The following is a 26483-nucleotide window of genomic DNA, read 5'->3' as shown; positions in this document are numbered from 1 at the left end:
ATAGGGACTATGTCCAGTTTGATTACCTCGTATTTTCCCCAGAGCTTAGTACGGTGCCAGGAACATAGTAAGCGCTTAACAAATACTGTAAAATAAATTCAAATAGACCCTCAAGAAGGAATCAGGAGGGAGAATTCAAATTCCGTAAAGTTGAGAGGCTAAATCTAAGACAATAGCTCATTCATTCATTCAATTATATTTATTCAGTCAATCATATTTACTGTGTGCAAAGCACTGTAATATGATAATAATAATAACGATGGTATTTGTTAAGCACTTACTATGTGCCAAGCACTGTTCTAAGCACTGGGGTAGATACAAGGTAATCAGGTTGCCCCAAGTGGAGCTCAGAGTCTTAATCCCCATTTTACAGATGAGGGAACTGAGGCACAGAGAAGTAAAATGTCTCATTACGCTCTCATTTTAGACTGTGAATCCCATGTGAAACAGGGACAAGGTCCGACCTGATTATCTGGTGCTTACCTCAGAGCTAGCCCAGTGTTTGGCACACAGTAAATGCTTAATAATGCAATTGTTATTCTCATTTTTATCAATAGTTATTATCTACCTGAAAATGGAAAGAACACTAGATAGAATGCAATGCCAGCACTAGGTAGCTGGAACTAGAGACGTCCATATTACAGAAAAGATATTAAATAATCCAATATCACTGGATTTTACTTTTGTCCAAGTAAAGGACACTCCATAGTAAGTACACTAGCCCTTGGGAAACTAAAGTCCTTGAAAAGGAATTTAATGGGCCATTATAAAAATCAATGAAAAACTTTTATGTAAAATCATCCCAGGAGATGTTCTGTACCCAAACGACTGACAGTGAAACATTTCAATGGCACATTTTCTCTGAGCTTTTTAAATCGTCCCAATCTACTTTATATGAGAAGGACATCTCAATAACTGCACAGATAGGCAACGATATTCTAAACGCCATATACATCTGCAAATTCTGTAAGCCTAACCTCTATACAAACTAATTGATCACTTCAAAAGAAGGGTGCTGAATATCCCCTTTTCTGTTCTCTAAAAATAATTATCTAAAATAAGTCCTCCTATTAAATGATACTGACATTTCCTAGTGTTTTAGTGGATCCCTACAGTTTTTCATTCAATTTTGAACTGGCCTAGTTAATGAATTAAATTTCTAGTTCACGAGTAGCAGAGTAGCAGTGTAACCTAGTAGAAAGAACATGGGCCTGGGAGTCAGAGGATCTGGGTTCTAATCCTGGATCTGTCACCTCATGGCTGGGTGACTTTGGGGAAATCATTAAGGATTAAGACGGTGAGCCCTATGTGGGAAAGGGAGTGCGTCTAGCCTAATTCCCTTGTATTCCCCCCCACCCCCACCCAAGCACCTAGTACAGTGCCTGACACCTAGTAAGTTCTTAACAAATATCACAAGTATTTAACTTTTTGTGGCCCAGTTCCCTCATCGGTACGATGGGAAGTCACTACCTGTTCTCCCTCCTTCTTAGACTGTGAGGCTCATTTGGGACAGGGACTTTTCTGCCCTGATTTTCATATCTATACCGCTGGGCACGTAGTAAGTGCTTGACAAATGCAACAATCAGTATTACTATTATCATCGTCATCATTACTCAGCTGATAGGAACAAGGTAGCTTTTAAATGCAGCGGTCTAAGAGAAAGTCACTGTCTTCATTACTTTTTTCCTCAATTAATCACTTCAGAACTTACTGACAACTCCATATTACACTGCTATTCCAAAAAAGTCACACACAAGCTAACTTATACTCCTAACGTTTAAAACCAAACCCTCTCCTACAAGTTGCAGGTGTATTTGCAGAAGCAGCGTGGCTCGGTGGAAAGAGCACGGGCTTTGGAGCCGGAGGTCATGGGTTCGAATCCCGGCTCTGCCACTTGTCAGCTGCGTGACTGTGGGCAAGTCACTTCACTTCTCGGCACCTCAGTTCCCTCATCTGGAAAATGGGGATTAAGACTGTGAGCCCCACGTGGGACAACCTGATTTCCCCTGTGTCTACCCCAGCGCTTAGAACAGTGCTCTGCACATAGTAGGCACTTAACAAATACCAACATTATTATTATTACTTTTGTGTATTTCTTGACATTGCAATTTGCAAATTTCATTGCAACTGAAAATCCGGCTTTGTTTCATATTCTGGAGAAAAGTAGAAAACAATCATACTGGGGGCTCTAAGGTAATAGGACATCTTTGGGTCCCCTCAACTTGGAAGAAAGAAAAGGATTCTAACAGCAGGCATCAATCTCAATATTACTATCCTAATATTAATATTCTGTACCTTTATTTTTTCATTCTCATGGTTAATGGATTCATTTTTTGAATCACTGGAATGAAGCTTTTCAAGAAGGTCTTCAGTTGAATTTCTTCCACTGTCTTCTATTTTTTTCAAATCTTCCAAAAGACTCATGATTTGTCTTTATACGAGATAAAAAAAAAATGTGGGAATATCCCAGAAATATGTTAAGGATGATCTTCACTAACATTCTGATAATATTTTGCAAGCTAGGAAAATATTTCTCATCAAAGGATTATAACAGTTCAAAGAATGCCTGACAAACACTTGATGAAACGGCAATATTTAAAAGCGATCAATATGATTGATAAGGCTAATGCATATTAAAAACATAAAACCAGATGTAAATATTAGATAGTCACATCTAACTTGTATAATGGATCGGGACTGAGAAAAGGCAGTGCAAAATGAATCACTATTCAGGGATACCCTAAATTAAAGCTTTTAATTCGTTCAACGAAACTGTTAACCCAAGAGTGCTAAATAAAATATAGTTTCCCGTAGGAAATAATGTAGAGTATGATTAATTTTTTCCAAGATCCTGAAATATAACCAAAGTCATCTGAACATATTAAAGAGCAGTGATAAAATCAAGATAACACGAATCTAAACAAATATTAATTGATAATAAATATTCATAAGTAAATATCTAAATTTTCAAAATGTTAATCTTCCCAAACTCATTGGCAAAAAACTGATTGGTAAAACATACTAAAGTCCCAATAAATACCACTGATTGATGGATCACTCATATCCTCGAGTCCATCCCCTCTAAGCACTTAGCTACTCTCCCAAACACCCGCAGCACTTGCATTCATATTTTTATATTTTTAGCAGCTTTCCCCACCCTGCAATTTATTTGTACTTAAGGTCTATTATTCTGGCGTTCTCCATTTCATTCAGTCGTTTTTATTGAGCACTTACTGTGTGCAGAGCGCTGTACTAAGCGCTTGGAACGTACGATGCGGCAACAGATAGAGACAGTCCCTACCCACCGACGGGCTCACGGTCTAAGTAAGCACGTAGTTCAGTTCTCTGCGTAAAATAAGTTCTCAGTAAGTACCAACAATTACTTCTTTGATTGAGAGCAGGGATCCTGTCTACCAACTCTATTACACTGTACTCTCCCAAGTGATTAGTACAGCTTCAAAGCTCTCCATCACCGTGCCCCCTCCTACCTCACCTCCCTTCTCCCTTTCTACTGCCCACCCCGTACACTCCGCTCCTCTGCCGCTCACCTCCTCACGGTGCCTCGTTCTCGCCTGTCCCCGCCGTCGACCCCTGGCCCACGTCCTACCTCTGGCCTGGAACGCCCTCCCTCCTCCCCTCCGCCAAACTAACTCTCTTCCCCTCTTCGAAGCCCTACTGAGAGCTCACCTCCTCCAGGAGGCCTGCCCAGACTGAGCCCTCCCTTTCCCTCTGCCCCTTCTCTCCTCCCCATTCCCTCTGCTCTACCCCATTCCCCTCCCCACAGCACTTGTGTATATTTGGATATATTTATTTTTCTATTTTCTTAATGATGTGTACATATCTATGATTCTATTTATCTTGATGGTATTGATGCCTGACTACTTGTTTCGTTTTGTTGTCTGTCTTCCCCTTTTAGACTGTGAGCCCGTTGTTGGGCAGGGACCGTCTCTATCTGTTGCAGAATTGTACATTCCAAGCACTTATTACAGTGCCACGCATGCAGTAAGCACTAAATAAATATGACTGAATGAATGAATACAGTGCTCGGCATATAGTAAGCACCCAACAAACGTTTAAATTGATCGATCGACAGGCGGAAGATTTAGCTCTTTCAGGAGGTGGTAAATAGCCTCACACAACTGAGATCCAACAGACAATGTATTCATTCATTCATTAGTATTTACTGAGCGCTTACTCTGTGCAGAGCACTGTACTAAGCGCTTGGAATGAACAAGTCGGCCACAGATAGAGACGGTCCCTGCCGTTTGACGGGCTTACGGTCTCATCGGGGGAGACGGGCAGACGAGAACGATGGCGATAAATAGAGTCGAGGGGAAGAACGTCTCGTAAAAACAATAGCAAATAAATGGAATCAAGGAGATGTACATTTCATTAACAAAGTAAATAGGGTAACGAAGATATATACAGTTGAGCGGAGGAAGGGAGGGGGGAGGAGCAGAGGGAAAGGGGGGAAAAGAGGGTTTAACTTCGGAGAGGTGGGGGGGGTAGAGGGAGCAGAGGAAAAAGGGGAGCTCAGTCCGGGAAGGCCTCTTGGAGGAGGTGAGCTTTAAGTAGGGTTTTGAAGAGGGGAAGGGAATCAGTTTGGCAGAGGTGAGGAGGGAGGGCGTTCCGGGACCGCGGGAGGACGTGGACCGGGGGTCGACGGCGGGATAGGCGAGGACGGGGGACGGTGAGGAGGTGGGCGGCGGAGGAGCGGAGCGTGCCGGGTGGGCGGTGGCAAGAGAGAAGGGAGGAGAGTTAGGAGGGGGCAAGGTGATGGAGAGCCTCGAAGCCCAGAGTGAGAAGTTTTTGTTTCATGCGGAGGTCGATAGGCAACCACTGGAGGGTTTTAAGAAGGGGAGTGACATGCCCAGAGCGTTTCTGCGGGAAGATGAGCCGGGCAGCGGAGTGAAGAATAGACCGGAGCGGGGCGGGAGAGGAGGAAGGGAGATCGGAGAGAAGGTTGACACAATAATCTAGCCGGGATATTACGAGAGCCCGTAACAGTAAGATAGCCGTTCGGGTGGAGAGGAAAGGGCGGATCTTGGCGATATTATAAAGGTGAGACCGTCAGGTTTTGGTGACGGATCGGATGCGTGGGGTGAACGAGAGAGCCGAGTGAAAGATGACACCGAGGTCGCGGGCCCGAGAGACGGGAAGGATGGTCGTACCCTGCACGGTGATAGGGAAGTCAGGGAGAGGACCGGGCTTGGGAGGGAAGATGAGGAGCTCAGTTTTGGTCATGTATGTTCCCTGAAGGTAGAGGGTAACAAAAGTTGTCCTGCCATGAGCTCGTTGTGGGCAGGGCATGTGTCTGGGGTTAAATTGTAATCTCCCAAGCACTTAGTACAGTGCTTTGTACACATTTTGCGCTCAGTAAATGCGATTGAATGAATGAATGAACTGGCTGCTTCCCATAACTCCTCTTCTGCGAGAAACGGTCAGTTACCTCCACAGGTTCCTAGCACACCCATTGTGTACCCAGCACACAATGGTTGGCAGAAGGAATCTTCCCAGCTCTGCTGTTTGATCTTGGGCAAGTCACTTCACTTCTCCGGGCCTCAGTTCCCTCATCTATAAAATGGGGATTAAGACTGTGAGCCCCACGTGGGACAGCGACTGTATCCAACCCAATTAGCTTTTTTTCTTTTTTTTCTTTTATTTGATAGGCACATATTGTATGTCAAACACTGTTCTCAGCTCTGGAATAGATGCAAGTTAATTAGGTTGGACACAGTTCCTGTTCCACACGGGGCTCACAGTATAAGTGATAATAATAATGTTGGTATTTGTTAAGCGCTTACTATATGCAGAGCACCGTTCTAAGCGCTGGGGTAGACACAGGGTAATCAGGTTGTCCCACGTGAGGCTCACGGTCTTAATCCCCATTTTACAGATGAGGTAACTGAGGCACAGAGAAGTTAAGTGACTTGCCCACAGTCACACAGCTAAGTGGCATAGTGGGATTCGAACCCATGACCTCTGACTCTCAAGGGCTCTTTCCACTGAGCCACGCTGCATGAGGGAGAACAGGAGAACTGAGGAACGGAGTAGTTAAGTGATCTGTCCAAGGTCACACAGCATGCAATTGGCAAAACCGGGATCAGAACCCGGGTCCTCTGACTCCCAGTTGTGGGCTCATTCCATCTGCTGTCTGTCTCCCCGATTAGACTGTGAGCCCATCATTGGGCAGGGATTGTGTCTATCGGTTGCCGAGTTGTACATTCCAAGCGCTTAGTACAGTGCTCTGCACATAGTAAGCGCTCAATAAATACTATTGAATGAATTTAGGCCATTCTGCTTGTATCTACCACTGTGTCTCTAACATAGTGAACATTTAATAAATACCATTAAAAAAACAAAACAAAACAAAAACACTCCAGGATTACTAGCTCTCAGTCCCAGCCCTCTTCTTTACTCTCTGCTATTTGTACAGGCTGGATATTCATTCAATCGTATTTACTGAGCACTTACTCTGTGCAAAGCACTGTACTAAGCTCGTGAATTCCGTTATTACAAATTGCGATATTGCGAATCCAGCTATGGTTCACAGAAAACATTGCAGCAAACCTCCATGGACAAGGGTGGGGAGGAAAGGAATTTTCAGCTCCTGCTATGAACTACAGTTTATGCTCCATCACCAAATCAGGGGTGTTTACTGAGCTCTTAATAATAATAATGGTATTAATTAAATGCTTACTAGGTGCCAGGCACTAAGCCCTTGGGTAGGTACACGATAATTGGATTGGACACAGCTCATGTCCCACATTGGGCTCACAGTCTTAATCCCCATTTTACAGATGAGAGCACTGAGGCACGGAGAAGTGAATGGACTTGCCCAAGGTCACACAGCAGACAAGTGGCGGAGCTGGGATTAGAACCCAAATCCTTCTGATCTCTAGCCCATGCTCTATCCATTAGGCCACGCTGCCTCCCTGGGAGCACAGCACTGTGATAAGCACTCGGGAGACTACAGTAGAGCTGTAGCCCCGATCTTTAATCGGGAATTTTGAAAAAAATGGTTTGACCATAAAGGAAAAATAGAAGAAAGTTTCAGGATAAAACCTAGATGATCAAAAGGGATTCCAAATTACCAACTGCGAATTATAAATTCTGGATGAACGCAGAAGTCTACAAGGAAACATTTAATTACCTCGTGAGTACTTCCCTAAATTATACGTGCTGAAAAGAATATAAGATGCTATAATGACAACATTTCATATTAGGCAGTGAAAAGATTTTTACAGTTTTTCTTACTTTTGCAAGGTTTCAATCTGAACTTCTAGTACAGTCTTTTCTTCTACAACCTTCTCGTAATGACTTTTCCAGACACTAGAAGCTGAAAAGGTCTCAGACAACTTGGCTTCCTGGAAAATGTTCGAAGTACACACAGATCATGTAACAGAAGAACTTCTTGTCTTGTTCAGCCCTCCAAACAAAATTTAAACAAATTCATCTTATAAAATACCCCATATGGTGCCCGACCCGAGATGATCCCGGTTTAAATGTGACTTTGTAAAACTGAATGGTTTTTGAGTGGAAAAATAATCGCTCCCCCCCCACCCCCCAACTCTATTACTTTTTCTCAGACTTTTGTTTAGGATTCCTTGCCTTCTCTCTCATCACCCGTCTCAGAACTGTTATCCCTGATGGCTCATCAAAGGGGAACATCAGGGGGTGACACAGATGGGGAAACAAGAGAGAAAGACAGGGAAAACATCCCAGACAGAGGGGAGGCAAGATCAAGGTAGTAAATGGGAAATTGCAGTAAATAATTTGTGGTCTAGTGGAAACCTGCCATTCAATCATATTTATTTATTGAGCAGAGCACCGTATTAAGCACTTGGGAGAGTCCAGAACAACAGGTTTAGCAGATACGTTCCCTGCCTATAATGAGATTACAGTCTAGAGACATGCTTAGAGTCTCGAGAGGATCCATGTGAAGAGCAATCCTCCCTGACCGGGAATAAAACCTGGTCTGTGGGGGTGAATGCGCCAAATCCAAGCCGCTGGACCGCCAGGGAAACAGTGCAGGTTGTGAGGCGGAGCACCAGGGTTTCAATCCTGCCACTTGCCTGCTTTGTGACTCTGGCCAAGTCACTTAACTTTTTTAGTGCCTTAGTTTTATCATCTCTTAAACGAGGATTCACTATTAGTTCTACCTCTCCACTTAGAGTGAATTCATATGGGACGGGGACTGTGTTCGACCTCATTATCTTGCATATACCCCAGCGCTTAATATAGGGCTTGGCATATAGTAACTGTTTAACAAATACTGTCAGTATTATTATTATTTCTACCCTACTCTTACTTAAGCAGCAGGCAGGACTTAAACGAAGCAATTTTTTTCTGCTCAGATACTTGGTAAGTTATTACCAAGTTATCCCTGCTCTGCCTCTTGTCAGCTGTGTGACTGTGGGCAAGTCACTTAACTTCTCTGTGCCTCAGTTACCTCATCTGTAAAATGGGGATTAACTGTGAGCCCCACGGGGGACAACCTGATTACCCCGTATCTACCCCCAGCGCTTAGAACAGTGCTGTGCACATGGTAAGCGCTTAACAAATACCAACGTCATTACAAATATTGCTCTCTGTAGGACTCTGTAAAGGGGGAAAAGGAGATCCTCCAAAGCAGGGATGAACACTGTGGGCTTGTGAGAAACACCAGACCAAACCAAAAGCACTCTAAAATTTAGAATTTCTTCTCCGTGTTTTAAATTTTGTAAACCCTCGGAAAGAGGAGGATAGTGGTCCTTCGATTGTGGCCATGACCTGAATATCACTGAGATTAAACAAATCTCTGGCACGTTTTGCATCTTGTGCTCTTGTAAATATAATAGGGAAACTTTTCCGACCTCCGGTCGATGGGCATGAGAACAGTTCAGACGCCTAGAACACTGTTAGTAAAATGATAATATTGTTAATTATTAAGCTCTTACTATGTGCTAGACACTGGTCTAAGCGCTAGTGTGGATACAAGCTAAACGAGTTGGACACAGTCCCCGTCCAACATGGGGCTCACTGTTGAGTGACACTGTTGTAAAGACATCGGAACGAGTCCACCTCTATTTTATAGGACTTTAATTTTGGGATGAAAGAATAAGAGAGATACGTCCTACCCCCAGTAGAACAACATGTGCTTGTGTAGTTTTTTAAAGGAATAGTGGTTAGCACTGAGTAACTCCCTCTTTGATAATAATAATGATGATAATAACAATAATAATGAGGTACTTAATATTAATATTCATTCATTTATTCATTCAATAGTATTTATTGAGTGCTCACTATGTGCAGAACATTGTACTAAGCGCTCGGAATGGACAAATCGGTAACAGATAGAGACGGTCCCTGCCCTTTGACGGGCTCACGGTCTAATCGGGGGAGACGGACGGACGAGAACGATGGCAATAGACAGAATAGAGGGGAAGGACATCTCGTTAAAACAAAAGCAAATAAACAGAATCAGGGTGACGTACATCTCATTAACAAAATAAATAGGGTAATGAAGATATATACAGTCGAGCGGACGAGTACAGTGCTGAGGGGAGGGGACGGGAGAGGGGGAGGAGCAGAGGGAAAGGAGGGAGAAGAGGGTTTAGCTGCAGAGACGTGAAGCGGGGGTAGAGGGAACAGAGGGAAAAGGGGATAATTAATATAAAATATTTAATATTTGTTAAGTACTTACTAGGTGCCAGGCACTCTAATAAGTGCCGGGGTAGACATAAGATAATCAGGTTGGACACAGTCAATGTCCCACATATGGCTCTCCAATCTTAATCCCCATTTTACAGATGAGGGAACTGAGGCACAGAGAAGTGAAGTGACTTGCCCACGGTCACCCGGCCGACAAGTGGCAGAGGCGGGAGTCGAACTCACGACCTCTGACTCCGAAGCCCAGGCTCTCTCCACTGAGCCGCGCTGCTTTTTGCTTCTCCAGTGTGGAAAGTACTCACAACGATAATAAGGTCATTTGTTAAGCGCTTACTATGTGCAGAGCATTGTTCTTAGCGCTGGGGTGGATGCAGGGTAATCAGGTTGTCCCACGTGGGGCTCACAGTCTTAATCCCCATTTTACAGATGACCCTGTAAAATGACCATGTAGCAAATACTGAGCTTTTTGCTTCTCCAGTGTGGAAAGTACTCACAGACATAATGATAATAATGTTATTTGCTAAGCGCTTACTATGCGCAGAGCACTGTTCTAAGCGCTGGGGGTAGACACAGGGTCATCAGGTTGTCCCCCGTGGGGCTCACAGTCTTAATCCCCATTTTACAGATGAGGTCACTGCGCCACCGAGAAGCTAAGTGACTTGCCCAAAGACACACAGCTAAGTGGCAGAGCCGGGATTAGAACCCATGACCTCTGACTCCTTAACCCGTGCTCTTTCCACTGAGCCACGCCGCTTCTCTGCATGGCTGCTGCTCTGCATTTCAACAGCAACGACAAACACGTATGTGGATTATCATCTCATCTTTGAAAGTGAAAGAAGACTATATAGGAGCTCTTATCATCTTGTATGAAACACTCGACGAGAGAGATCAGGGAGAGATCGGATACTTACCCTATCCTTAATTTGGGAAGTGAGACTCCCGATATCGGCTTCGAGGCATTCAGCTCTTTGTCTCTGCACTTTAGTGGCCTTTTTCAGAGCGATCTTTTTTGGCTCATTTGTTTCTTTCCAAGTCAGAGTCTGATGTCTATGTTTTCTCAATTGCGTATTCCACTCTGCTATTTTAGTTTCGAGGCTCTGCAACGAGATTTATTGACAAATAAAACCTTCTTCCCAAATCAGAGTCGATAACTGAGCGGTCGCAATTTTCTGACCCATATTCTTTTCTTAAAATGTCGTGCTATAACTGCGAAAGAGTTTCTTCCCCACAATAGTTTTACATTTCATCAGTTAAGTGGTATTCATTCATTCATTCAGTAGTATTTATTGAGCGCTTACTATGTGCAGAGCACTGTACTAAGGGCTCGGAATGTACAAAGTGGTATAAACTTAAACATCTGTTGATATTTGGTGGTGTCAGTAATAATTATAGTTCAATATCAATGTTCTTTTTTTGTGGAGAAAATCTGCTTTACTAGCTTTGAAATAAATCACACTTAAATCATTTTTCTCTTTCATCAATTACCACTATTTGAAAGCATTACAAAAGCCTTAATGGTGGACCATTAAAACTGCCTACTGATTTTATCTGCAATTTTGCAGACAATTATATTAGGAACATTTTATACTGTAAAAGGTATAGAGATGCTTATGAATTACTTTGCAATGGGCACCAAGGCTCTGGACCGGAAATAAGGACCTTCCTATTTTCTCGCCAAGTTCACCGAGTTCATTGTGGACAGGGAATGTGTCTGTTTATGGTTCTCTCTCAAGCACTGAGTACTCTGCTCGGCACACAGTAAGTGCTCAATAAATACGACTGAATGAAAGAAGTGTGTCGGCTCTGAATGGAACAAAGGTTTAGCAAATTACAGCGTGGCTCAGTGGAAAGTGCACGGGCTTTGGAGTCAGGACTCATGAGTTCGAATCCCAGCTCTGCCACTTGTCAGCTGTGTGACTGTGGGCAAGTCACTTCACTTCTCTGTGCCTCAGTTCCCCCATCTGTAAAATGGGGATTAAGAGTGTGAGCCCCACGTGGGCCAACCTGATTCCCCTGTGCCTACCCCAGCGCTTAGAACAGTGCTCTGCACATAGTAAGCGCTTAACAAATACCAACGTTATTATTAAATTAAGCAAAAAAGCAATAATTCAAATGGCAAAAAACTTTTGGGGATTGCAATTGTAATAGCTGGATCAAAACATAGGGTGGCGCTATTGGACCTCAAATAACTACAGCAGCACAAAAAGAAAATCTCTTTTAAACCCAAATGCAATTTGAAGTTTTTTGGAAAAGCCTTCTTAATTTGGAATCATTCTTTTTATATTGATGTCTGTTTACTTGATTTGACATCCGTCTCCCCCCTTCTAGACTCTAAGCCCAGTGTGGGCAGGGATTGTCTCTCCTTATTGCTGAATTGTACTTTCCAAGTGCTTAGTACAGTGCTCTGCACGCAGTAAGCGCTCAATAAATGCGACTGAATGAATGAATACCAAAAAAAAAATTTCCAGATTCCTTTTGAATTTTCTGTTAGTAATTGCAGCTAATAGTTTGGCTTTTCTTGCCTCCGTATTCATCAATGTCATATGGTTTTGAAGACTGCTTGCTGCTCTGTTTTCAAACTAGAGCTATATTCCTAAAAAATTACTAGTTTCAAGGAGAGGAGTGAAACCATGTGACTACTGATCAAAAATCACAAGATGTAGAGAATTTTGCCCTTGGTAAAATTTCCGTCTACATGACTGTTCTTTGTTTTCCCACTTCAATTTACACAGCTAAGCCAAGCGATGGGTTTTATTGTATCTCAATAAAGACGATCGATTGATCTCGCAATAGGAGATCCCCAAATAAGTTCTAAAGAGCAACCTAGTCTTCAAAAAAGCAATCTATTTAGTAAAATTCTCTATAAAAATGGATTTATTCACTACGGCGGATTCTTTGTTTCTAACTGGAAATGTATTAACGTTTTTTAACCTTATATTTTGGTTTTAAAAGTTGACTAGACCACATATCAATCCACAGTAACCGTAGATGAGGTTGGATGACTCTCAGAATTTGTTCCACATACGATACCAATGATAAATGAGGATCCTCCTCAGTGATAAAAGAAGCGATTTGCAGAGGGAAAAATAAATCCGCCTTCTCTGTGGCAAGACCATCACAGTTCTATCTTAGCGGTTCCAATAAGTTTTAATTTCCAGCTACATATTCCTTGCAAAGGGCGATTTAAACTCAGGTGGGAATTATTTTTGCCCTTGATTTGCTTTTATGACATAAAAATTGCCTGTGAGTGGCTAATTGACCAAGAGAACTGACATTAATATGAGGCTTTGGAAAGGATCTTTCCACGTCATTTCCTAACTTCCATCACTACCCTGTCCAATATTAACGGTAAACAAGGACTTTCAGCCTCTAATTATTTTTCGTAAGTAATTAGGGCCACTCCCCAAAGGCTCTTTCCCCACTGTTTTCAAACATGCCCATGTATCCTCCCAATTTTCTTTTAAAAATAAGCTCGCCCTTGACCACACGGAACCTTCCAGTGATCACTCCATATCCCTCCTACCTTTCCTTTCCAAACTTGAGTGAATTGTTTTCCCCTACCGACCATTTCCCCTCTTCCAGTTTTCTCCTTGACTCCCTGAAATCTGGCTTCCACACCTTCCACTCTATGGAAACTGCCACCTTCATCAATTCAGAGGTCACCAGTGACCACCTTCTTGCTAAAAGCGGCCTTCAATACTACGGACTATGCACATCTCCCGAGTCCACTGGCAGTGTCATCTCTTGGTTCTCTTCCTCGCTGTCTGGTTGCTCCTTCTCAACCTCTTTTGCCCTCTCTTCCTCTGACTCCATAACTGTGGGAGTCACTCAAGGCTCAGTTCTATGTCCCTTCTATTCTCTATTTACACCCACTCCCTTGGGAAATTCATTTACTCCCATGGCTTCGAGAAGCGGCGTGGCTTAGTGGAGAGAACGCGGCCTTGGGAGTCAGAGGTCACAGGTTCTAATCCCGGCTCTGCCGCTAGTCAGCTGTGTGACCTTGGGCAAGTCACTTAACTTCTCTGTGCCTCAGTTCCCTCATCTGGAAAACGGGGATTAAAACTGTGAGCCCCACGTGGGACAACCTGATCACCTTGTATCCCCCAGCGCTTAGAACCGTGCTTTGCACATAGTAAGCGCTTAACAAATACCACAATCATTATTATTAACTATCATCTCTATAAGAACGATTCCCGTAATCTATCCTTCCAGCCCTGTCCTCTCTCTTTCTCGACAGTCTTGCATTTTCCGCTGCCTTCAAGACATCTCTTCTTGGATGTTCCACTGACACCTCACAATTAACATGTCCAAAACAGTATTCCTGATCATTCCAACCAAACCCTCTCCTCCCCTACATGTTCCCATCACTCCCCGTCTAGGGGAGGAGAGGGTTTGGTTGGGTTGATAAGGAGTACTCCCACCTTCCCCATCTCACAAGCCCTTAAACTTAGCATTATTCTTGGCTTACCTCTCTCATTCAACCTACACACTCAGTCTGCCACCAAATCCTATAGTTTCACCTTCACCACATCTCTAGAATCCATCCCTTCCTCTGATCCACTTACAAAATCCTGCCTCAACTACTGAATCAGCCTCCTCGCTGACCTTCCTGCCTCCGGTCTTTCTCCTCTCCAGTCCATACTTCACTCTAATTCCGGTATCATTTTTCCCGAAAAAAAAAATAAATCATTCAGTTGTCTCCCACTCCTCAAAAACCTCCGATGTTCGCCCATCCATCTCGTATTATTATTACTGACATTCGGAAGGTCAATCCATTTCCCCATCGATCAGAAACTCCTTACCAACAGCTTCAAGCAAGACACTCAATTAGCTCACCCCTCCTACCTTATCATGTTTACGCTTAGACCTGACACTTTGCTCCTATAATGCCAACCTTGCCCACGTCCTCCCTCAGGCACGTACACCTTCCCCAACTTAAATCCCACTGGCCACCAAATCATGGAATGCGAATTGCCCAGTGATCAAGCAGGATTCTGGAAAAGATGAGGGACGGGGGATATTATTGCTGATGTCTGTTGGATAATTGAAAGGACAAGAGAATATCAAAAGGAAGATAGCATATGTGTTATTGATTATAGTAAGGCCTTTGACTGTGGGGATCCCAAGAAACTCTGAGGCACATAAAAGAAAATGGGCACCAGATGATTTAATTGCATTAATACAGAACCTGTATGACAAACAGGAGGCTACAATAAGAAAAAGAATATGGAGAACCAGACTGGTTTCCCATTAGTAAGGGTGCAAGACAAGGATGTATCTCACTGCCTCATCTGTTCATCCTTTACACCAAATATCTAATGAGAGAAGCCGGACTGAATGAAGACGAGGAGTAATGATTGGAGGAAGGATTATAAACAACCTTCGTTATGCTGACGATACAACCCTACTAGCAGAAGGTGAAGAAGACCTGAAGGACTTATTAGGAAAAGTTAATGATCAGAGCAAAACTATGGGTCTTTATTTGAATGTAAAGAAAACAGAGATCATGATAACTGGAAGTTTTAACACATTTGTAGTGGACGGAGAGAAGACTGAGATACTTGACAAGTTTTTCTCTCTTGGGATCGGTAATCAATAATATAAGAACTAGTAGCCAAGAAATATGCCGAAGATTAATGTTGGGAAGACTTGCTGTGAAGGGCCTGGAAAAAAGCCATAAAATGTGCTGGATGTAACGATTGTCACAAAAATACAAATCGTCAACTCTAAGGTGTTGCCGGTGACAATGTATGGACCCGAAAGCTGGACGGTGAAAAAAACAGGATAGAAAGAACATCGATTCTTTTGAAATGTGGTGTTGGAGAAGGCTGTTGTGAATACCACGCACTGCCCGAAAGGCAAACAAATGGATTTTGGAGCAAATTAAACCAAAGTGGTGTTCGGAAGGCCAGATGACTAGACGTAGATTAGCATATTTTGGACACATCATCAGGAGAACTAATTCTCTGGAGAAGACACTGATGCTAGGAAAAGTCCAGGGAAAGCGTGGAAGAGGCAAACCGGCAGCTAGATGGACAGAGACCATGACAACGATAACGGAAGACCCATTAGAAAGGTTACGGATTATGGCAGAAGACAGGACCTTCTGGAGAAAGACTATCCAGGGAGGCGCTATGAATCGGAAACGACTCGATGGCACTTAATAATGATAAACTAAATCGTATCTCCTTCAAAATGCATTCTCTAACCAATCCCCCACCCTCTTTGCCCTCCCTCCTGCGTCACCTATTCACGTGGAGCTGTACCTCTTGAACTCTGTCATCTTCACTCCACTCCCAGTCCCAAAGCGCTTCTGTATATTTCTTTATACTCCGCCATTTCCCCAATCTGTAATTTATTTTAACGTCTGTAAGCTCCTTGAGGGCAGGAATTGTGTCTACCTAACTACAGTCTACTCTCCAAAGCCCACAGATAATTGCAGATAAATGCTCTCCCCCACTTCAAAACCTTATTGGAGGCACATCTCCTCCAAGAAGTCTTCCCTAAGCCCCCCTCTCCTCTTCTCCCACTCCCTTCTGCGCCGCTCTTACTTGCTTCTTCATTCATACTCTCTTCCATCCCCACAGCACATATGTACATATCTGAAATTTATCAATTTATATTAATGCTTGTTTCCCCCTATAGAGTGTGAGCTCGTTGTGGGCAGAAACGTGTCAGTTATATTGTACTCTCCCAAGTGGGTAGTGCAGTGCTTGGCACACAGTAAGCGTTCAATAAATACAATTGAATGAATGAAAGAACAGGGCTCTATACACAGTAATAATAATGTTGGTATTTGTTAAGCGCTTACTATGTGCAGAGCACTGTTCTAAGAGCTGGGGTAGATACAGGGTGATCAGGTCGTCTCACGTGAGGCTCACAGTTAATCCCCATTTTACAGAGGAGGTACCTGAGGCCCAGAGAAGTGAAGTGACTTGCCCACAGTCACACAGCTGACAAGTGGCAGAGCCGGGACTCGAACCCATGACCTCTGACTCCCAAGCCCGGGCTCTTTCCGCTGAGCCAGGTGCTCAATAAATACCATTGACTGATAAAAACGGTAACTAATCAAATAATTCGATTCGTACCTTCATATATTCTTTCAGCTGATCGTTCTCAACTTCCTTCTTCTGAATCTGTAGTTGCAGTCTGGTCTGTACCACTTTTACCGACCGTGAATGATTGGTCGCTTTCAAATTATTTGCCTATGAAAAAAACTGCATATGAAGCAAATCCTTTCATGCATCTCTTCAGCTTTGCAACTTCGGTTATGATCCTGCTACAAAGGTGGATTCATTACTATAATCACGAGCTGAATAATCTTTTGTCTCCCGTAATTACTCAATTTATTCTAGGTAAACATATAGTTAATTAATTAATGTTGGTATTTGTTAAGCGCTTACTATGTGCAGAGCACTGTTCTAAGCGCTGGGGTAGACACAGGGTTATCAGGTTGTCCCACGTGAGGCTCACAGTTAATCCCCATTTTACAGATGAGGTAACTGAGGCACAGAGAAGTTAAGTGACTTGCCCACAGTCACACAGCTGACATAGATAAAGAGCCTTTCGTTTATTTCTTTGACCTCCGTAATATTTGATCATTTTTTTCATCCCTCAGTGAAAAGGCAGCACTGCCTACTGGAAAGAACACAGTCCTGGGAATCACAGGAACCAGGTTCTAGTCCCGGTTCCACCACTTGCCTAATGTGTTCACTAAATAGTATTTATTGAGCACTTACTATGTGCAGAGCACTGTACTAAGCGCTTGGAATGTACAATTCGGCAACAGATAGAGACAATCCCTGCCCAGTGACGGGCTCCCAGTCTAATCGGGGGAGACAGACGGCGGAGCGAAACAGAAGGAAACAAAAACAAGACAACATCAACACGGTATATATAGACTCAAGGGGATGTACACCTCATTAACAAAATAAATAGAGAAATGATCACTGGGCTCTCCCAAGCGCTTAGTACAGTGCAGTAATTGCGCAATAATTACCATTGATAATAATAACCCCCATTTTACAGATAAGGTGGCCGGGGCCCTGAGGAAGAGAAACGATTTGCCCATCAGACACGTGGCGGAGGCAGGATTGGAACCCCACTCCCAGGCTCGTGCTCCATCCACTAGGCCCTGCTGCTCTGCACGCAGTAGGCGCTCAATAAGTACGATTGACTGTTCGACGGATGGATGGATGAAGCAGTGTGGCTTAGTGGAAAGAGCCCGATCTAGGGAGTCAGCGGGCGTGGGTTCTAATCCCGCTTCTGCCAGGTGTCAGCTGGGTGACTTTGGGCAAGTCACTTACTTTCTCTGTGCCTCAGTTTCCTCATCTGTAAAACAGAGATTGAACAGCTGTTCCCCCTCCTACTTATACTCTGAGTACCAGGTGGGAAAGGGACTGTACCTGACATGATTATTTTAGCAGTTAGCGCAATTCCTGGTACACAGTAAACACTTAAATTCCGCAATGTATTAATGATCTATCATGAGAGCACCTATTGTATGTGGAAAACTAGTTAAGATCTGGGGAGAACACAACAGAATAAGTAGACGCGGTCCCTGCCCTCAAGGACCGTACAATCTAGTGGGGAAGTCAGGCACAGGGGCAAAAAGCAAAGGGAGAACGTGTACAAATTCTATCTATTTACAAACTGATTCTATTTAGTCGCCATCGTTTTTACGAGACGTCCTTCCCCTCGACTCTATTTATCGCCATCGTTCTCGTCTGTCCGTCTCCCCCGATCGGACCGTGAGCCCGTCAGACGGCAGGGACCGTCTCTATCTGTTGCCGACTTGTTCGTTCCCAGCGCTTAGTCCAGTGCTCTGCACATAGTAAGCGCTCAATAAACACTAGTGAATGAACGAATGAATGAAATTCCCCAGTAGATTTTAAAATTCTCCATTAAATTGTAATCATGAGGGCAGGGACCATAACTTCCAACTCTACTGTACTTTCCAAAGCACTTGGTACAGTGCCTTGCACACAGTAGCGCTCAGTAAATTTCACTGATCAAGTTAGTGCTGAAGTAATGGTGTATGGAAGGTATTTATAAAAGGGCTTTGGAAGATCGGAAGTGATTAGGTGATACCAAAGTGGTGAAGCGACAGTCGGGACTCGCAAGCAGAGTCGATTAAAAAATAATTCAGGGAAAGTTTCCCGGAGGAGATGTGATGTCAGAGGGCAGTGATTTAATAGACTGTAGACTGCAACTTCCTTGTGATCAAGAAACGTGCCTACCAACTCTATTACAGTCTGCTTTTCCAAGTGCTTGGTTTGTTGTTCTCCACATAATAAGGTTGGTATTTGTTAAGCGCTTACTATGTGCAGGGCACCGTTCTAAGCGCTGGGGTAGACACAGGGGAATCAGGTGGTCCCACGTGGGGCTCACAGTCTTCATCCCCATTTTACAGATGAGGTCACTGAGGCACAGAGAAGTGACTCGCCCACAGTCACACCGCCGACAAGTGGCGGGGCCGGGATTCGAACCCATGACCTCTGACTCCAAAGCCCGGGCTCTTTCCACTGGGCCACGCTGCTTCTGTGCTCAACAGATATGCTTGATTTGAAGGAGAAAGGAATTTCAAGGTAGGAGGGAGCAGGAGGTCACCAGTGGTAAATGAGAAGTCAGCACAGGGAAGGTAGCTCGAGGGGAATGCTGTGGGAAAGCTGGAATGTAGTGGTGACGATGATGATTCGTTCATTCAGTAGTATTTACTGAGTGCTTCCTATACGCAGAGCACCGTACTGAGCGCTTGGAATGTACAAATGACGATGATGGCATTTGTTAAGCACTTACTACGTTCCAAGCACTGTTCTAAGCGCCGGGGTAGAGACAAGGTGATCAGGTTGTCCCACATGGGGCTCACAGTCTTCATCCTCATTTTACAGAGGAGGGAACTGAGGCACAGAGAAGTTTAATGGCTCGCCCAAGGTCACACAGCAGACAGGTGGCAGAGCCGGAATCAGAACTCAAGTCCTCTGACTCCCAAGCCCGGGCTCTTTCTACTAAGCCATGCTGCTTCTCACTTATCCACTCTCTTCGAGTGAGAGAAGAGAGTAGTACGTGGGAAAGAGAACTGACTGAGTGCCTTAAAGCCAGTGATTAGCAATTTCCGTTTCATACGAAGAGGAATGGGAAGCAGCATGGCCTAGTGGATAGAGCACGGGCCTGGGAGTCGGAAGGACTTGGGTTCTAATTCTGGCCCTGCCATTTGTCTGCTGTGAAACCTTGGGCAAGTCACAACTTCTCTGGGATCAGTCACCTTATCTACAAAACGGGGACTAACTGTGAATGTCACATGGGACAGGGACCGTATCCAAACTGATTCACTTAGATCTACCCCAGTGCTTAGTACAGCGCTCCGCACACAGTCGGCACTTAACAGATACAAACATTATTAATATTATTATCACGGTGCCTGGCACACAGTAAGAGCTTAACAAATACCATTTCAAAAATGAGTGGGCAACATTTGCGTTACATGTGTTGGGGAGGAACGTATTCAGAACGTTTTACCTGAACTATCTGGAAAGCAAAGTGAGTCGATAAACGGCATTTTACTGAGCACTTACCATGTGCAGAGCACTGTACTGAACGCTTGGGAAAGTACAGTATGGTTTGTAGACACAATCCCTGCCCATAAGGACCTCACAGTCTGGAGGGATAGACATTAAAAATAATAATAATAATAAAATAAATTAAAGAAAGCAAAAATTGAAGAATGTAAGGACAAGTACATAAGAGAAGAATGGACTGGAGAGAGGAAAAACTAGAAACAGATCTGAGAGAAGACTACACTTATGTACATTCCGTAATTACTTCATTTTTCTTCTTGAAAAATTCCAACTTTAAGAACAAGATGTCCTTACTTTTTCTTTCTGAAGCAGACACGAGAGCTCTTGGATGCATTTCTCCTTTTCCAGCATTTTTCTCTTGAGGTTCTTCGTCGAGAAAATTTGGCCCATTAGAAATATTATAATCGAGATGTTTGGTTACAATTGCAAAACTAAATACAGTTCACAATGTAACGCCACAGAATTGGCCAAAGATACAGGAAGAACAACATTACTCACAGTATTTTCAATTTCCATCTCAGTTAGCTTCACCAACAAAATGTCAGCTGGGGTGCTATTCTCCTGGAAATGAAAAACAGGTCAGGAACCGAGGTTCAAAGCCGGAGACTGGGTCATCGGGAGCCAAGCCGAGGGGAGAGCTGAGCAATCATCTTGAATGGCTGATGGGGGTTGGGGTGTCGGATGGTCTGGGGGCTTTTGGGGGGCTCTGCCTGATTATCTGGGGAGATCAGGGGCCCAAAAATACGTCTTCTAGTCAAGACTGCACCCTCCTGGCAGCATCTGACTGGCAAAAATGGCATTGTATAACCGCTACTATTTTCGCTAATGAGCCCAGAAATTTCCTCTGCTTGTATCGTTCTCTCTCAAGCGCTTAGTACGGTGTACTGCAAGCAGTGAGTGCTCAATAAATACCTTTGATAATAATGGTGTCTCAGGGCTCGGTGGCTTCCGGCGGATTACAGTTCTTGGAGGAGGGAAAGCACCAAACAATCCCTACTCCCTCAAAATTCCCCTTCGGCCCAAAGTGAACCCCAGCAAGTCAGTCTTATTTATTAAGCACTCACTGAACTCACTATGTGCAGAACACCGTACTAAGCACTTGGGAGAGTACAACAGATACAGCCCCTGCCCGCAATGAGTTAACAGTGTAGGGGAAGAGACACTAAAATAAAGAAGTAAATTACGGCTATGTACACAAGCATGCTTCCCCCATGTACGTGGGGAAGCAGCGCGGCTCAGTGGAAAGAGCCCGGGCTTCGGAGTCAGAGGTCATGAGTTCGACTCCCGGCTCTGCCGCTTGTCAGCTGTGTGACCGTGGACAAGTCACTTCACTTCTCTGTGTCTCAGTTCCCTCATCCGTAAAATGGGGATTAACTGCGAGCCTCACGTGGGACAACCCGATGGGGTATCTACCCCAGCGCTTAGAACGGTGCTCGGCACAGAGGAAGCGCTTAACAAATACCAACATTATTACTAAGTCCTGGGGGCTGGGAGTGGCGATGAATATGGGCAGCAAGTCCGGGCAACAACAACAGAAGTGAGTGGGAGAAGAGGAAATGAGGGCTTAGTCAGGGAAGGCCTCTTGAAGGAGATGGGTCTTCCATAAGGCTCAGAAGTAGATGCGGGAGTAATTATGTGTCAGATATGAGGAGGGAGGGCGTCCAGGCCAGAGGCGGGACGCGGGCGACAGGTCGGTGGCGAGATAGATGAGATCGAAGTTCAGTGAGAAGGTCGGCATTAGAGGAGCGAAGCGTGCGGGCTCGGCTGTAGTGTAGGAGAGTAGCAGGTGAGGCAGGAGGGGGCAAGGGGATTGAGTCTTTTAAAGCCAATGGTGAGGAGTTACGAGGAACTGCTGCGCACTAAATCTCACAACTCAAGGATTGGGGAGCATCAGCTGAGGAACGGAAGCCGTACGTTTCCCAACCGACAAAAGGAAAACCTTATTCACTTGAGGAGTGAAGAACACAAGGAATCTGTCGACAGAGAAAGTGGTAGAGCCCGGCGATATCAACGAAAGCACTTAGATTTCAACACAGCTGGTGACATAAAATGGCGTCTCATGGGGGCAACGTTATAAAGGGGGCGTTGGTTTCCAAACCAAGGTTGGATTTAACACGTCCACCGTATATGTTATAGTCATTTTGGCACAGTGGAAAGAGCCCGGGCTTGGGAGTCGCAGTTCATGGGTTCGAACCCCGGCTCCGTCGCTTGCCAGCTATGTGACTTTGGACAAGTCACTTAACTTCTCTGTGCCTTCCTCTGTAAAATGGGGATTCAAACTGAGAGCCCCACGTGGGACAACCTGATCGCCTTGTATCCCCCAGCGCTTAGAAGAGTGCTTTGCACGTAGTAAGTGCTTAACAAATACCACCATCTTATTTAATTTTTTGTGGGCAGATACTGTGCCTAACAACTCCGTTATATTACATTATACCCACAAACTCAATGTGGGCAGGGAACGTGTGTAACGACTGTGTTGAATTACCCTCCCTAGCTCTTAGTACGGGGCTCTGCACACGGTAAGCACTCAACAGATCCAGCGGAGTGTCCCCAGAGTAATCCTTGATGTCTCTGCTATTCATTTAAAAGCCAACGGTGAGGAGTTACGAGGAACCGTTGCGCACTAAATCCCACAACTCAAGGATTGGGGAGCATCCGCTGAGGAACGGAAGCTGTACGTTCCCGACAGACAAAAGGCAAACCTTATTCACTCGAGGAGTGAAAAACACAAGGAATCTGTTGACAGAGAAATTTGGGAGGTCAGGTGGAGAGAGAGGAGAGGTTCGGGAAAATGACAAATGTGGGGTCCTCTACTTCTGCCATCAGCAGTTGGATGGGGTCACCTGACTCTCTTCCCGTGGGAAAGAGGATGTGGAGAAGTGAGAAAGCAGAATCAGAAACTACTACCAAACAAGACTCTTGTTCCTCACTGGCAGGCTAGTCACACCCGACTAGTGTTACCTTACTTCTTTGTACTCTGTCTCTCTAAGGAGGCGTTCTAACACTTTCTTTGCACGTTTAAAAGTCTCTATTTCCTTGGAGAAGATAGCCTTCTGGTTGGAAATCTTTAGCACAGTGGCTGTGGATAGACGATGAGCCTGACAAAATACAAAAACACATCTTTTAAAATTACGATTACCTACAGTACCTCTCCGACTACCCTACCAGGACGAGAAGGCGTGGGGAGCTTCACTTCACACGTCGGCCGGTTTTCTACCCAGAAACTGGTAATGAAGTTGTTTCAAAGTGTAATACGCTATCACGTTCTAGCGCGGTGCATTCAAAATAATCCCTTAGCCGCTGCTCAAACCTTAAGCGAAAGAACCCAGCCAATGGGCTGAAATGTAACCTCTCTTCGGACTCAGTCACGGCCACGTATCGACATGTAAATGAACCGCTCTCCGTTCACATTTTTAAAAACCCAGTAGGAGCTCTACCAGGTTTTTCATCTGAGTTTTTGGAATACCGGGCGGAGTGAATCATGTTTTATGAATCACTGACTCCTGATTCCCTCTTTATATCTTACAGACCTCCTTTCTCCCCATTTTCAAAGCCCTACTAAAATCCTATTTCCTCCAAGAGGTCTTACCTGTCTAAAGCCTTCCTTCTCCGTCACCTACGCACTAAGGTGTGTACCCCTTAAATACTCTGATACACACCCCTCCCAGTCCCATAGCCCTTATCTACATATCCATCTGTATTTTATTTTCACGTCTGTCTCCCCGTCTGGTTCGTAAACTCCTTATCTGTATCTGCCCCAGCACTTAGAACAGTGCCTGGCACATAGTAAGCACCTAACAAATACCATAATTATTATTATTATTATGAGACGGGATCACCTATATCTACTCTTTTATATTGTACAGTGCTGTGCGCACAGTTAGCATTCAATAAATACTATTAACTGGTTGATTCTGGTAGTGACATGCTGTGTGTCCAGCATCCAATAAATACTATGAACTGATTGATTCTGGTAGTAAAATGCTGTGCGTAATTATCACTGGGTTAGATACGTGATAATCACGCAGGATACAGTTCCTGTCCTACGTAGGGTTGACTAGGAGGAGAGGAGACAGGTTTAGTTCTTGGGAGGAAACTGAGGCAAAGATCAGTTAAGTTAGAGAAGCAGCGTGGCTCAGTGGAAAGAGCCCGGGCTTGGGAGTCAGAGGTCATGGGTTCGAATCCCAGCTCTGTCACTTGTCAGCTGGGTGACTGTGGGCAAGTCACTTGACTTCTCTGGGCCTCGGTTACCTCATCTGTAAAATGGGGATTAACCGTGAGCCTCACGAGGGACAACCTGATTACTCTGTATCTCCCCCAGCGCTTAGAACAGTGCTCCGCACAGAGTAAGCGCTTAACGAAGACCAACATTATTAGGTGACCCGAACAAGATCACGCAGCCTGCAGGTGACGGAGCACATGAGGAGTGAATTATTTATAGTCCTGCTGACCCGGGATTCTCAGAAGTGCTGATTCTTTCCGAAGAAAACCTTCCTGCCTCGTACTGATCCTCTCCTTCCTTCGGCAGAAAGGGCTCGGGAGTGACGATAAGCAAGGAGAACCCCTAATCCTGATCCATAATATCGAGTGCCTTCCGTGAACAGAGCATTGTACTGTGGATTTTGAAAAGCACAGTACAATAGCGTTGGTAGACGTGATCCCTGCACACAGACAGCTTACAGTCTACTGGGGGGAGATGGACGTTGAAATAAATTTATAATCGAAATAAATCTAGGGGAAAGAGTAGAGTGTAATGATACGTAGAAAAAAAACTACACGGCTTGGGTGAGTTTCAAAGTGCTTAAGGGGTACAAAGGAAAGAGCACAGTCGGTGTAAAGAGGAGGGCGGAGAGAGAAAATGGGGTCTCAGTCAAGGAAGGCCTCTTAGAGGAGATGAGATTTTATTAATAATAATAATAATGAATGCCATCTGTTAAGGGCTTACTATGTGCAGAGCACTGTTCTAAGCGCTGGGGAGGATAACAAGGCGATCAGGTTGTCCCCCGTGGGGCTCACTGTCTTAATCCCCATCTTAAAGATGAGGTAACTGAGGCGTAGAGAAGTTAAGTGACTTGCCCCAAGTCACACAGCTGACAAGCGGCAGAGCCGGGATCTGAACCCATGACTTCCGAATCCCCAGCCCGGGCTCTTTCCACTGAGCCAAGTGGAACGCTGGATACGAAAAGGGGAGGGAGTTCCAGCCCCAAAGGAGGATGTGGGAAAGAGTCGGTGGTGGGATAGACGAGATCAAGGAACGGCGAGTAGGTGGAGGCGAGAGGAGGGAGGTGTCGGGTTGGGGTGTGGGAGGCCAGGCAGCTAAGGTAGGAAGGAGGCTGCTGATTTGAGGAATGAATCAGGAAGGGCAAGGTCAGATATCAATTGGGTCATGTTGAAATAGTGTTATGTAACTTTCTTTCATACAAAGTTCTACAGCATGTGAAAGGGGCTCCCAAGAACTAAACTTGATTTCTCTGTTTCTCGGTTACATAACTTCTCACTCTAGGCTTCGAGGCTGTCCATCACCTCGCCCCTTCCCACCTCTCCTCCCTTCTCTCTTTCCACCGCCCGCCCCGCACGCTCCGCATCTCCGCCGCCCCCCTCCTCGCCGTCCCCCGTTGTCGCCCATCCCGCCGTCGACCCCCGGGGCCGCGTCCTCCCTCCTCGCCTCCGCCCGACTCATTCTCTTCCCCTCTTCGAAACCCTACTTAAAACTCACCTCCTCCGAGAGGCCTTCCCGGACTGAGCTCCCCTTTTTCCCTCTGCTCCCTCTACCCCCCTTCACCTCTCCGCAGCTAAACCCTCTTCTCCCCCCTTTCCCCCTGCTCCACTCCCTCTCCCGTCCCATCCCCCCGGCACCGTACTCGTCCGCTCGACTGTATGTATCTTCATCACCCTATTTATTTTGTTTAATGAGATGTCCATCGCCCTGATTCTATTTATTTGCTATTGTTTTAACGAGATGTCCTTCCCCTCGATTCTATCTATTGCCATCGTTCTCGTCCGTCCGTCTCCCCCGATTAGACCGTGAGCCCGTCAAAGGGCAGGGACCGTCTCTATCCGTTAGCGATCTGTCCATTCCAAGTGCTTAGTACAGTGCTCTGCACATAGTAAGCGCTCAATAAATACTATTGAATGAATGAACTTGTAAAATGGGGATTAAGACTGCGAGCCCTATGTGGCCCAGGGACTGTGTCCAACCTGATTACCTTGTATCTTCTTGTCTACCGTGTGACCTTGGGCAAGTCACTTAACATC

At 44.9% G+C, this 26483-nt stretch overlaps 1 protein-coding gene across 8 annotated transcripts in view; it reads right to left on the bottom strand.

Annotated features, from left to right (window-relative positions):
- The window catches only part of ODF2L (outer dense fiber of sperm tails 2 like), a 63617-nt gene that overhangs the window by 15155 nt on the left and 21979 nt on the right, over positions 1 to 26483 (bottom strand). For 6 of the 8 annotated variants that reach the window (XM_029063490.1, XM_029063484.2, XM_029063483.2 and 3 more), the window contains 7 exons: positions 23195 to 23326; positions 20727 to 20789; positions 20523 to 20594; positions 16740 to 16856; positions 10563 to 10748; positions 7258 to 7367; positions 2296 to 2431 (listed from right to left, as the gene is read on the bottom strand). In XM_029063490.1, coding sequence (XP_028919323.1) covers positions 2296 to 2431; positions 7258 to 7367; positions 10563 to 10748; positions 16740 to 16856; positions 20523 to 20594; positions 20727 to 20789; positions 23195 to 23326 — 816 coding nt within the window. The remainder of the gene's footprint in view (positions 1 to 2295; positions 2432 to 7257; positions 7368 to 10562; positions 10749 to 16739; positions 16857 to 20522; positions 20595 to 20726; positions 20790 to 23194; positions 23327 to 26483) is intronic. The other 2 variants (XM_029063488.2, XM_029063494.2) reach the window with 1 other exon arrangement.

This window comes from Ornithorhynchus anatinus, chromosome 4, assembly GCF_004115215.2.
Source record: "Ornithorhynchus anatinus isolate Pmale09 chromosome 4, mOrnAna1.pri.v4, whole genome shotgun sequence".
Taxonomy (NCBI): Eukaryota; Metazoa; Chordata; class Mammalia; order Monotremata; family Ornithorhynchidae; genus Ornithorhynchus; species Ornithorhynchus anatinus.
Note: the sequence above shows the minus strand (reverse complement) of the source record. Positions and strands in the feature narration are given on the sequence as shown.